The sequence below is a fragment of the Engystomops pustulosus genome, chromosome 10 (genome assembly GCF_040894005.1).
Source record: "Engystomops pustulosus chromosome 10, aEngPut4.maternal, whole genome shotgun sequence".
In the NCBI taxonomy this organism is placed as follows: domain Eukaryota; kingdom Metazoa; phylum Chordata; class Amphibia; order Anura; family Leptodactylidae; genus Engystomops; species Engystomops pustulosus.
The window spans coordinates 7,480,804-7,495,373 of record NC_092420.1 but is presented as its reverse complement, the minus strand read 5'-3'; the positions used below and the strand labels follow the sequence as shown (position 1 = coordinate 7,495,373).

The 14,570-nt window shown below is 47.5% G+C and overlaps 1 protein-coding gene across 2 annotated transcripts in view; it reads left to right on the top strand.

Moving 5' to 3' along the window:
- The first annotated feature begins 13 nt into the window (after positions 1 to 13).
- Positions 14 to 14,570, top strand: part of LOC140104518 (netrin-4-like) — a 36,256-nt gene continuing 21,699 nt past the window's right edge. Inside the window, exons 1-3 of one of the 2 annotated variants that reach the window (XM_072128089.1) lie at positions 14 to 57; positions 6,560 to 7,098; positions 13,287 to 13,553. In XM_072128089.1, coding sequence (XP_071984190.1) covers positions 6,793 to 7,098; positions 13,287 to 13,553 — 573 coding nt within the window. In that variant the 5' untranslated portion in view covers positions 14 to 57; positions 6,560 to 6,792. Of the gene's footprint in view, positions 58 to 1,288; positions 1,721 to 6,559; positions 7,099 to 13,286; positions 13,554 to 14,570 lie in introns of those variants that run through there. The other variant, XM_072128088.1, reaches the window with a different exon arrangement.

Genomic DNA, 14,570 nt, shown 5'->3' with positions numbered 1-14,570 from the left:
ACAGAGCAATCTCCTAGGCCCTGCCGATCTCCCGGTAGATGTGACATTATTGTCCAGGTATAGACCCATTAAGGACTTTACAATGGTTTTAGTTGCTACAGAAGTTGATAATTTATTTTCGCCTTATAGCAGCGACACCCCTGTCCACAGGCTGTGCCTGGTATTACAGCTCACAGAAATTATTTAAATGTGAACAAAGCTGCAATACTTGTCAATGCAGGAACTGAACCCCCCCCCCCTCCCTCAAGCCTCCCGTGATATATGTAATATCTCTTCATCTTAACATTATTGTATGTATTATGCCTGTACTGAGACATCACTGCGTGTATTATCCCTGTACTGTGACATCACTGTGGGTATTATCTCTGTACTGTGACATCACTGTGTGTATTATCCCTGTACTGTGACATCACTGTGTGTATTATCCCTGTACTGTGACATCGCTGTGTGTATTATCCCTGTACTGTGACATCACTGTGTGTATTATCTCTGTACTGTGACATCACTGTGTGTAGTATCCCTGTACTGTGACATCACTGTGTGTATTATCCCTGTACTGTGACATCACTGTGGGTATTATCTCTGTACTGTGACATCACTGTGGGTATTATCTCTGTACTGTGACATCGCTGTGTGTATTATCTCTGTACTGTGACATCACTGTGTGTATTATCCCTGTACTGTGACATCCCTGTGTGTATTATCCCTGTACTATGACATCGCTGTGTGTATTATCTCTGTACTGTGACATCGCTGTGTGTATTATCCCTGTACTGGGACATCGCTGTGTGTATTATCCCTGTACTGGGACATCGCTGTGTGTATTATCCCTGTACTGGGACATCGCTGTGTGTATTATCCCTGTACTGGGACATCACTGTGTGTATTATGCCTGTACTGGGACATCACTGTGTGTATTATCCCTGTACTGGGACATCACTGTGTGTATTATCCCTGTACTGGGACATCACTGTGTGTATTATCCCTGTACTGGGACATCACTGTGTTTATTATCCCTGTACTGGGACATCACTGTGTGTATTATCCCTGTACTGGGACATCACTGTGTGTATTATCCCTGTACTGGGACATCACTGTGTGTATTATCTATGTACTCTGTTGCATAGTTTGATTTTACAATACTATTCTAGTTCATCCTGGTTTGAATCACGGTTCCGGGGTGCAGGGCTGTGACCAGTAGAGGGCGCTGTTCTGTCGGTTTCCAAAAAGTGAGTGGGCGGAGTCTTTACCCACGTGTTGGGCATTTAATTTAAAGAGACAACAGCCTGGAGGAGAGTCATGAAAGTGACAGCCAGGAGAGGATCCAGCATCTCAAGGAGGCAGGAGCCAGGACCAGAGCATCCCGGGAGCGCAGGCAGCTGTGGGCAGTATACAGCATGTGCAGGGGGTGCATGGCACAGACCTAGAGCTGCCCCTGCTGCTGGCATCATACAAGTACTGGACTCCTCTGCAGAAGAGTCTGATGTGAAGGGGTGGAGTGCAGGCTGACATCACAGCTGAGGGGTCGTTACATAGGCATCTGGAGATAGAGGCAGCTCCAGAGATGTGAACACCTGCCCCTAGAGCTGAGGGCAGAACCTGGGGTGACCCTTCATCAGTCCTCATCATCACCCCCTTCACCTGGGACCTGTCATGCAGAACAAGGGCATCACATTCATTGTCTTCCTGGAATGGATTGTCTCAGTGAACACAGAAGCAGGTAAGTCCTGAGGTCACATAAGTGACAGCTATAGGGGGCAACTGCCTGCTGGGAGTTATAGTACTAGTCTGATGGATGATGATACTGGGATAGAGATAGAAAGATACATCCAGGAAATGGTAAGATATGACTCAGATATATAGACAGATGTTGCTTCTGGTGTTTCTCTTCTGTTAACCAGCAAATACCCAGTCCACATTTTGAAAAATATTTCTCAGCTGCTGCAGAACCGCTTGGCTGCAGCATTGGTCAATGCTGGGTTTCTGACAGTGTCACAGATGTTTGTGAGATGAGCTGTACATGACGACTGCTGCTTGTGGGTAGAATTCTGTATTTCCATAGATACATCAGGATCTTCTTTCTCTCTTTGGTGTCACTTGGCTCCGGCCTCAATGTAAGAGCCATGAAAATGTGACATATGATCAATACAGGAGATTATTATAGAAAATTCCACGGTCCGAACATCACAGCCCACACATATCATGTATGACAGCAAGTATTGATAATGTATCAGATAACAATGAGCGGTAAGATCTGTATGACTGCAGATCACCAGAGGATAGCAGATACTAGAGAACCTCAATGTTACATGTAGAATAAATCCATACCTGAGTTACATGCTGTATTATACCCCAGAGCTGCACTCACTATTCTGCTGCTGGTGCAGTCACTGTGTACACACATGACATTACTTATCCTGTACTGATCCCGAGTTACATCCTGTATTATACCCCAGAGCTGCACTCACTATTCTGCTGCTGGTGCAGTCACTGTGTACATACATGACATTACTTATCCTGTACTGATCCAGAGTTACATCCTATATTATACCCCAGAGCTGCACTCACTATTCTGCTGCTGGTGCAGTCACTGTGTACATATATAACATTACTGTACTGTACAGCAGCAGAATAGTGAGTTCAGCTCTAAAATATAATACATGATGTTTTTGCAGATTCCTGGGTTCTTCTGTAACACAGGACTCGGTGCAGTTTTTTGTTTTAGCAGGTTATAAACTTTTATAGTTGTTTTGAGATAAAAAAGATTACTGACCAGGATTTGGGTTCCAATAAATTCCCTCCGTCTCACACATGTTTGGACAGTGCTTGCGGAGTTTGGAAGAAAATCATAGCTTATTTCTAGATTTTCCTGGCTCGGGTCAGATAAGGGATTGATTTGTAAAACATATGAGAAATCAATGGACATGACATTTATACAGGTCATATTTACATTGATTTTTATAGGACTGGTTTATAGGGCCACTCTAAGGCCTCATGCGCACGATTGTATAAGGGGCCTATTATACGGTTTCACAATTTGTGGCCATCTCAGAGCCCCCATAGAGGTCAATGCCACTGGGTCATGGTTTGGTGAGCAAACAGTGAACAAGCTACAATTCTGTAATGTAAATCCATGTATCACAGTCCTGCTGCTACTAACAACATTCACAAAGGTCTGATTACACATCTCTCCTGGGACAATACAGAGCACTGGCTGTGGTCTTTATGGTGACAGATTCCCTTTCAAAAATTGGCATAAAAAGGCTCCCTGGAGTGGTGATTATGTAGATGGTGTCTTTTATATGGAGTGGTGCTCTGGAAGACCCTTCCTCCAGGGAATTGCACATCTCTCCCGGGACAATACATAACACTGGCTGCACAGAGCACAGCAGTGTGAGGATCCAGTGCATTTGGAGAATGTGAAATCCTGGATTATAAATTCATATATCACAGTCCTGCTGCTACTAACAACATACAAAAAAGTCTGAATACACCTCTCTCCAGGGCCAATATATAACATGGGCTGCAGTCTTTATGATAACTAGTTCTGTAACTCTTGTTTTACCCTTTAGATCTATAACTCTTCATAGCTGAGGGTTTGTTTGTTACAATGTATTAGCACATGTCCCACTGTAATCCTGTGCCATGTATATAATATGTAATGTAGGGGCCACAGGAGGCCTTGGAGGACCACCCTAGTCCTGGACGTCATCCCTTCCCCACTCATTTGCCTCTGGCGCTGGGTAACATGTGGTTAATGCGGCGGCGGGCTCCCTGGCTTATGGGGGGTTATGAGACAGGATGCTGGCTGATTATTGGAGAATGGATCCGGTTCAGCGGCTGCAGTCAGGAATCAGTGCATGCAACAGCAGCTCCCAAAGAGATAAGGCCGCTTCCCCCGCCATCAGCAGTTTATGAATTATTGAAGATCTGTGCCCGAATATGAGGTCGTCCTGCTGTCTGTGTGCCAGGCGGATGGGATGATACCCCCATAAGCAGCAAGCGCCCTCCCTATAGTCCTGAGGCCATCCCCTAGTCATTACATGTGTGACCCCCATGCCATTCATGATCCATTATTACACAAATGTTTGGAAACTTTGTAATATTCCGTATTTAGATGAATTTATCAGCATTAACAAGATTTCTGGTTGCTGTCAGTGAATAACACATTCTTGTAATTTTCTAAAACTTGTGAAGACCGTCGCTGAGAATTTGTTACAGTTGCATATAGACAAGGTAGTCACCTGGGGAACAACCTGTGGTGTACTCCCGATGTATTTATGGAGGGTGCACCTGGACTGGTGGAGGGGGATTAAGGGACAGTGTCGCACTTTAAGGGGAGGAGGTTATTGCAGTGCACTTACCTCCCCCCCCCCCCCCCTCGTACAGTATTTAAAATAAACCTACCACTTGAAGTGGCAGGTTTCAGATGGAAATACCGAGCACCGGCTCAGGGTGAGCTGGTGGCGGAGCTTATTTTTGTTAGTGTTTTAAACCGCTGTATTGCGGTTTAAAACACTTTTTAAACTTTATAGCCGGCGCAGGGAGGTACGCGCTCAGCGCTTACCATGCGTGCGGCTACATAGGAAGTGAAGGAGAGACGCGCGCATGGTAAGCGCCGAGCGCGTACCTCCCTGCGCCGGCTATAAAGTTTAAAAAGTGTTTTAAACCGCAATACAGCGGTTTAAAACACTAACGAAAATAAGCTCCGGCACCAGCTCACCCTAAGCTGGTGCTCGGTATTTCCATCTGAAACCTGCCACTTCAAGTGGTAGGTTTCCTTTAAGGAGGAGCGAGCTCCTTCTTCTTCCTCTCTGGACTGCGGCACACACAAGAAGCAGTCCCTCCCTCCCTCCTTAAGTTAAGGATTGTTTACTGTTTTGAAATTCTGTGTTTTGTAGTTTTGAAGTCACAGCTGGCGGAAAAATGGTGATCGGAGATTGGTGCCTTGCTCGTTTGGCCGACTTGCCATCTGGGAGTCCAGATGGGCATAGGGCAGTCCCGAGCCGTTTTACCTTTGGATGAAGATGTTTCTATAAAGTGCCTACTGTTTTACATTTTATGTTTTTCAGAATTGTTAAATAATATATATAATAAAGCTGTGATCGGTTTTCCACCACCCAACACGAGCCTCGGTTTTAAGTGTTATGCACGTTTTACAATTATAAGTGGTTTTATGCATTCTAGCGTTGATGAAAAGTGCTGGTTTGCCAAATATTGGAAGTGGGGTAAGTTTGGCATTCCATCAGTCTGGACTTCATGCTTCTATATGTTGGGCTCTGTTCACATTCTGTTACACAGCAAGCAATGGTAAAATTAAGGACACCTTTAGGGCCCCTGAGGAGATCTGTTCTGTCTGAGATATGAGTCATGTATCTACAGTATAACGTGCAATAATGATACATTGTAACAAATTATTGAGACTGGAGATAGAGTTGAAAAGGCAAATAAAGATGATTGTATATGTGTAAAGAACATGCATAAAAAAGTATACATTGGATACAATTGTAACAAGATCAGGGTAACAAATTGTAACAAATTGCTGTAAGATCAGGGTCGGCTCTAGGCTTCAATAGGAGCCTGGGTGACAGAGCCTCAGTGGGCCCCTTTGCAGTGAACTAATGTGGCGGCATTTAAAAATTCAGAAACTACCGGTAAAACTGTTTCCTGTTCCCTAAAATTTTCCCTAATTTATCATACCAAACAGCCCCCTCATGGTTATTTTATATACAGCCTATGGATTCATTAAATACAGCCCTCAGCACGATGGTTTCCTTAAAGGGAACCTGTCACCAGGGACCTCATTTTCACTAAAGACAGATTGTAAAAGCCCATGACACCTGCAGTGCACAGCTGCCTCTCTGCCTTTTCTATGCATTTGCATTACTATATAATTGTGTGTTATAACTTACTCTTGCATCCTGACAAAATCCTGGGGTAGTCACAGGGGCTGGGCTTTGGTTTGCATGCATTTCAAAAAACAACATGTGACTTGTCTGAGCTGTAAGCTGTCTCCATGTTTGTGCTCCTGTACAGATTGTCCCTCCCCCACTGATGTCAGCTCACAAGCTCTGAGAAGGAGCAGGAGGTGGAGCTGTACAGGAGCACAAAGGTGGGGGCCAAGCTCTGAGGAGGGAGTAACAGACAAGTCACATGTTGTTTTTTGAAATGCATCCAAACCAAAGTCCAACCCCTGTGACTACCCCAGGATTTTGTCATGGAGCAAGAATAAGTTATAACACACAATTATATTGTAATGCAAATGCTTAGAAAAGGCAGAGAGGCCGATGTGCACTGCAGGTGTGATGGGCTTTTACAATCTGTCTTTAGTGAAAATGAGGTCCCTGGTGACAGGTTCCCTTTAAGTACAGCCTTATGTGGTCCCCCCAGCAGCTGTGGGCCCTGGCACTTGCCCAGGTATGCCCAGTGCTGGCGCCGGCTCTGTGTAATTAGTATCACCACTGTATTGTTCCTGAGACTGTGCAGATTCATGGAAAGCAAGCAGAGATGTGGAATGTAGCATTCTCTCATGATATCTCTCTGTCTTTTAACTCCACAGATTCGGGCAGGTTCCACCGTCTCCGCTGTGATGGACACTCCTGTAACCCTCCGGTGGGGAACCTTGCTCTGGGCCGGACACCGGTCACCCTCACCACCTGCGGCCAGAATGTCAGTGAACTCTACTGCTTCTACCCTGAGGTCCAGATCCACCGGACTCCGGTCTCCTGTAGCCAAAGCCAGTGCACGAAATGCAGCAAGACGCAGTCCGAGTACTGGCACCCCCCCTCCCACATGACGGACGACGTCTTCTCCAGCCCGGCTACATGGTGGCAGTCATCCCAGGGCGTCCTCCGGGAGGAGGTCAGGCTGGACTTTGAGACTGAGCTTTACCTGACGCATGTTATCATGGTGTTCAGGTCTCCACGGCCGGCAGCCATGGTCCTGGAGAGGTCCGCCGACCACGGGAAGACGTGGAGAGTTTATAAGTATTTTGCTACTAACTGTACGGCAACCTTTGGCCTTCAGGATGACCTGAATGAAGAGGGGTCAATGTGCACCTCCAGGTATTCGGACGCCTGGCCCTGTACAAGAGGAGAGGTGAGCAATGGAGGACCACCCTGCAGAGGAGCTGTATACATAAAATAGAATAAACTATTCTGAGAGACACGCTGACACTTGGGGGACAGGACAGGGGCACGCTGACACTTGGGGGACAGGACAGGGGCACGCTGACACTTGGGGGACAGGACAGGGGCACGCTGACACTTGGGGGGACAGGACAGGGACACGCTGACACTTGGGGAGACAGGACAGGGACACGCTGACACTTGGGGGGGACAGGACAGGGACACGCTGACACTTGGGGAGACAGGACAGGGACACGCTGACACTTGGGGAGACAGGACAGGGACACGCTGACACTTGGGGGGGACAGGGCAGGGACACGCTGACACTTGGGGAGACAGGACAGGGACACGCTGACACTTGGGGGGGACAGGACAGGGACACGCTGACACTTGGGGGACAGGACAGGGACACGCTGACACTTGGGGGGGACAGGACAGGGACACGCTGACACTTGGGGGGGACAGGACAGGGACACGCTGACACTTGGGGGGGACAGGACAGGGACACGCTGACACTTGGGGGGGACAGGACAGGGACACGCTGACACTTGGGGGGGACAGGACAGGGACACGCTGACACTTGGGGGGGACAGGACAGGGACACGCTGACACTTGGGGGGGACAGGACAGGGACACGCTGACACTTGGGGGGGACAGGACAGGGACACGCTGACACTTGGGGGGGACAGGACAGGGACACGCTGACACTTTGGGGAACAGGACAGGGACACGCTGACACTTTGGGGAACAGGACAGGGACACGCTGCCACTTTGGGGAACAGGACAGGGACACGCTGCCACTTTGGGGAACAGGACAGGGACACGCTGCCACTTTGGGGAACAGGACAGGGACACGCTGCCACTTTGGGGAACAGGACAGGGACACGCTGCCACTTTGGGGAACAGGACAGGGACACGCTGCCACTTTGGGGAACAGGACAGGGACACGCTGCCACTTTGGGGAACAGGACAGGGACACGCTGCCACTTTGGGGAACAGGACAGGGACACGCTGCCACTTTGGGGAACAGGACAGGGACACGCTGCCACTTTGGGGAACAGGACAGGGACACGCTGCCACTTTGGGGAACAGGACAGGGACACGCTGCCACTTTGGGGAACAGGACAGGGACACGCTGCCACTTTGGGGAACAGGACAGGGACACGCTGCCACTTTGGGGAACAGGACAGGGACACGCTGCCACTTTGGGGAACAGGACAGGGACACGCTGACACTTTGGGGAACAGGACAGGGACACGCTGACACTTTGGGGAACAGGACAGGGACACGCTGACACTTGGGAGGACAGGACAGGGACACACTTGCACTTGGGGGGACAGGGACACGCTGACACTTGGGGTACAGGACAGGGACACGCTGACACTTGGGGGGACAGGACAGGGACATGCTGATGCTTGGGGTACAGGACAGGGACACGCTGACACTTGGGGGAACGGGACAGAGACACGCTGACACTTGGGGGGGACAGGACAGGGACACGCTGACACTCGGGGGACAAGACTGGGACAGGACAGGGACACGCTGACACTTGGGGGAACGGGACAGGGACACGCTGACACTTGGGGGAACGGGACAGGGACACGCTGACACTTGGGGGAACGGGACAGGGACACGCTGACACTTGGGGGAACGGGACAGGGACACGCTGACACTTGGGGGAACGGGACAGGGACACGCTGACACTTGGGGGAACGGGACAGGGACACGCTGACACTTGGGGGAACGGGACAGGGACACGCTGACACTTGGGGGAACGGGACAGGGACACGCTGACACTTGGGGGGGACAGGACAGGGACACGCTGACACTTGGGGGAACGGGACAGGGACACGCTGACACTTGGGGGGGACAGGACAGGGACACGCTGACACTCGGGGGACAAGACTGGGACAGGACAGGGACACACTGACACTTGGGGGAACGGGACAGGGACACGCTGACACTTGGGGAACGGGACAGGGACACGCTGACACTCGGGGACCACAACCACTAAAGCCATTAACTGCACAGTGTTTGAGTATGTATGCAGTGAGCTCTCCCTAGTGTTGGCTGCCTTTTCACAGTTTTAATTTCTGACTGGCTATGCAGGAGATTTGGTGCTCTGTAACAGTAAACTAATGCTCCAACCCTTTGAAATATGTTTCATAAAGTAGCATGTGCAGAATATCTGGTCCACTTATCAGTTTTTTAAAACATTGATTGACATATTACCAGATTTCTATTAAAACAAATAGACGCAAATAAAAGGGGTCTTATTACATAAAGGGTTAAGCGCACATGAGAGCCCATCTGCCCCCCTCCACATAACAGAACCGCAGGGGTCCCCAGAGCCTCCGTCATCAGCGGTAGCCACACTTGTGTCAGCCGTGTTGGAATTACATTTTTTCCCCGACTGCTGCGGCATGGAGAATAGAATGGAGCGTCTCTACGGCACAGCAGGGTGAGCATCTCCTAACAGTGGGGGGGCCGGGACACTGCACTCTCACTGCTAGGGGGGATTGTAAGAAATGATCTTTAAATCATGACAGTTGACCGGACATGAATACAGTGACGCAAATCACGCTACATGTGTAGTCACAACACACAGCCGGGGGCCCGCACTGTGCCGAGGGGATCCTCCTCAATTACTGCTCCAATGACTTATTATATAGAATATACACTGCTCAAAGAACTACACAACAAAAACAACACAATGTAACTCCACGCCTGCTTATACTTGTAGGACGTGAAAGGCTGGGTGGCACTACTGGAAGTACGTCAGATTGGCTAAGGTGCTGGTCTATATATTTCAATACGATCTCTATCAGAGAGTCCCAGTATAAGACAAGTGGGTATTGGAACAGTTGATAGGAGCGCTGTGGTGCTCTAAATTCCTAGCGTGAGGGCATACAAAATGTAGAAAGATAAGAAAAGGAATGGCACTCACCGCGTTGTATCCTTCCAATGCAAATTTATTTGTGCATACTCACAATAAAGACAAGGAGTGTTGTTGCAGGTCGAGGGGAGGGGAGGACGCAGGGACTCAAAACATGACAAATAGGACCACTGTTTCGCGCGCTCGGCGCTTCATCTGGCTTGTCTGCTCACACACATGTAAAACATAGCGGGCATTTAAACCTGCTAACCACGTCTCCTTGAGACAGAAGTGTTCAGAAAAAGTACAGCTAAGAACGCTCTCCTACACTTCCAGAGTTACCATCCTGGATACGTTAAGAGAGCCGTTCCATACGGCCAGTTTGTACGAGTGTCCCGCATCAACAGTACAGAAGAGGGTTTTCTCACACAGTCCCAAGAGCTGAAAATCAGGCTCTTAGCAAGGGACTAACCGGAAATAATCATAGAAGAAGCATTTGAGAGAGCTAAAAAGAATAGGGAAATAATACGTAGTGGCAACAGAGCCCGCAAAAAACAAACAGGCAAAATAGATAATGAAAGATTTGTTTTCTCCTTTAATTTCTCACCCCAGGCCGAACTGGTTAAATCAGTTATTAGGTCCAACTGGCCCATAATAGAAGCAGATAGAGAACTTACCGAAGTAGCAGCCAGGGGCCCCCTGATAACATTTCGAAGGGGGAGAACCATTAAGTCGGAGTTAGTCAGGAGTGCGTTTAACCCCACCACCGATAACTGGCTAGAGACGAGCAGCCCTAAAGGCAACTACCCTTGCGGGAGTTGTAGCTATTGCACACAGTTTATAAAGACTAAAGAGATAAACTGTGGAGGCCAGATGGTGAAATTGAAACATCTCATAACATGTAAGACTGATCATGTGGTTTATGTGATCTTCTGTGACTGTGGTAATTTTTACATAGGAAAAACCATTAGAAGCCTAAACAGACGGTTCTATGAACATATCAGGTCCCTAAGGACAGGTTTGGGAGCACCCAGACTAATAGAGCACATAAAAACACAGCACAATTCTGACCCTAAGACCCTAAGATTTGCCGGTCTAGAACGAGTACCTGTTTTGAGAGGAGGTGGCGACAGACAGCGCCTCCTATTACAAAAAGAGGCTAAATGGATTCTGCGCACAGGAGCCTTAGGTCCCCTGGGACTAAATGATAAATTAGACATGAGTGTATTTATTTAATATGGTCCAGAATATGTACTTTTACGCCCACAAAATACATGTACCAACAATCTCGATTCCCAACTAAAAAGAAACTAAGTTAAGAAACAATAATAATACCAAAGGAGGCATATAGGACAACAATCTATCCCAAACACAGACAGAGGACTGTTTGTTGGGAATCAAATGACAACAATCTTTATTATAAATATTTACAGCAATCAAGACACATAATATTAAAAACGTAAAAAATATTCCACAAGACACAAAAGAGTGTGATGGTGGTCCAAAAAGTCAATCAATGTAAACGCATCTCCACTATAATGGCCCAAATAAATATGCCAAGTTATCTACAAATTCGTATTACCCACCCGGGCATGACATGATGAAAAAACAACAGGAGAGAGGCTTGACCACCACCACAGCACCCCGACGCACGTTTCGCCGTCACTTCTTCCTGGGGGTGTGAGAAGAAGTGACGGCGAAACGTGCGTCGGGGTGCTGTGGTGGTGGTCAAGCCTCTCTCCTGTTGTTTTTTCATCATGTCATGCCCGGGTGGGTAATACGAATTTGTAGATAACTTGGCATATTTATTTGGGCCATTATAGTGGAGATGCGTTTACATTGATTGACTTTTTGGACCACCATCACACTCTTTTGTGTCTTGTGGAATATTTTATACGTTTTTAATATTGTGTGTCTTGATTGCTGTAAATATTTATAATAAAGATTGTTGTCATTTGATTCCCAACAAACAGTCCTCTGTCTGTGTTTGGGATAGATTGTTGTCCTATATGCCTCCTTTGGTATTATTATTGTGGTCTTGGTGTTAGGATCTATACAGGAATAGGGTCATCTGATTGGTATTCATTAAGTTAAGAAACATTACCAATTGTAACATTATGTAATTCCACTGCGTATTTGTATACACAGCTATTTTTTTCCCCAATACGAGATATAACTTCAAGATTCTGGGGCAAAAATTAGCACTGGTTCCCATGTCCATTCTGACATGAGGTACTAATGGTAAAAAGTTTTTAAATACAGGTCATTTTTGTCTTGCTACCCACTCAGCCCCTTTCCTCAAATATATTTCAAGCGCATGCCGCGCTATACTCCCATTGTTGAATAATGCCGTTAGATTGTTTCAGCTGTAACCACAGCAACACTTTCTACCCCTTTGGTCGTGCGCCTATTCCGGCGCAGCCTGCGACTGGTCCCCGCCTCTCCGGCTGGCGTCGCTGGGGGGGCGTGTCATGTGACAGCTGACCCGTTGCGATGACGATGCGGATGCTGCGCAGCACGCCCCGTCCATACCGATGTAGGTTGGATGAGAGCGGACCACAGCGCATCCTAGCTACCGGTGAGTGCATTGACTTGCAGGGTATATTTAATGTACATAGGCATTGATCTCTACATGTACTGGGAGTTGTGTAACTCGTGGAAGAACCAATAGAAAGCAATTCCTGTTTCAGGGGGCGTGGTTAGCAGGTTTAAATGCCCGCTATGTTTTACATGTGTGTGAGCAGACAAGCCAGATGAAGCGCCGAGCGCGCGAAACAGTGGTCCTATTTGTCATGTTTTGAGTCCCTGCGTCCTCCCCTCCCCTTGACCTGCAACAACACTCCTTGTCTTTATTGTGAGTATGCACAAATAAATTTGCATTGGAAGGATACAACGCGGTGAGTGCCATTCCTTTTCTTATCTTTCTACAGTTTGTGACTCCACGCCTGTCACTTCTGTAAAATCATCCTGTCCAGTTATGACTCAACACTGATTGTCAATCAATTTTTTCTTCTGTGGTGCAGATGGAACAGACAACAGGTATAAAGGAGCGGTTCTGTATGTGGTGACCACAGACCACGTCTCTGTTCTCCTCTTTTTTGGCTGTTTTTTGGTTGCTTTTTGCCATTGCCCTTGCCTAAAGAATAATAAAGAATACTACACACAGGGGTGTCACAGTGCAGTGTAATATGATTATAACATAACTGACCTATACGTTTGTAGAATTAGGATTGCAGCTCTAGATGTGACAATACATTCTAATCTTTGCTCCTTCTTCCCCGCAGGTGATATTTCGAGCCTTGAATCCAGCGAATAAGATTGAGGATCCATATAGTCCGGAGGCACAAGACCTGCTGAAGATCACGAACCTGAGACTTTTGCTCTTAAAGAGACAGGAGTGTCCATGTCAGGCAGTGCCGGGGTTACAGGAGAAGCCGCATAGATTCGCTCACTACGCCATTTACGATCTCATCGTACGAGGAAGCTGTTTCTGCAATGGTCATGCGGAGGAGTGTGAACAGACGGGGAATGTGCCAGGAGCAGAAGCTGCTGTGAGTAGAAGGAACACCCATGTGTCAGTCCTTACTGTAGTTCTTGCCTTCTATTCCACCACCAGAATACTTTGCTGCTTTATAGTGAATTTCCAACAGCAATACAACTTGTGACCCAAGACGTTGCAAACATGAAAGTTGTGAAACTTTCTGATAGATTTTATGCATCCATTCCAGTCTGGTCATAGGATCTCTATTAGGTCATGAATGGAAACATTATAACTTTTTACAGCTATGGATTTGCTGCAAAGTATCCAGACAATAATAATAATGATAATAATAATAATAATCTTCTTTATACAGTGTCAGCAAATTATGTAGCGCTTTACAGATTCTGGGGAACATATACAAATAAAATAAGACAATATTGAGGGCCCTCGCAAGAGCTTACAGTCTATGAGGATGAAGGGGTGACACAAGAGCTTACAGTCTATGAGGATGAGGGGGGACACAAGAGCTTACTGTCTATGAGGATGAAGGGGTGACACAAGAGCTTACAGTCTATGAGGATGAGGGGGTGACACAAGAGCTTACAGTCTATGAGGATGAAGGGGTGACACAAGAGCTTACAGTCTATGAGGATGAGGGGGTGACACAAGAGCTTACAGTCTATGAGGATGAGGGGGACACACAAGAGCTTACAGTCTATGAGGATGAGGGGGTGACACAAGAGCTTACAGTCTATGAGGATGAGGGGGCGACACAAGAGCTTACAGTCTATGAGGATGAGGGGGTGACACAAGAGCTTACAGTCTATGAGGATGAAGGGGTGACACAAGAGCTTACAGTCTATGAGGATGAGGGGGGACACAAGAGCTTACAGTCTATGAGGATGAGGGGGACACAAGAGCTTACAGTCTATGAGGATGAGGGGGTGACACAAGAGCTTACAGTCTATGAGGATGAGGGGGACACAAGAGCTTACAGTCTATGAGGATGAGGGGGGCACAAGAGCTTACAGTCTATGAGGATGTGGGGGAGACACAAGAGCTTACAGTCTATGAGGATGAGGGGGAC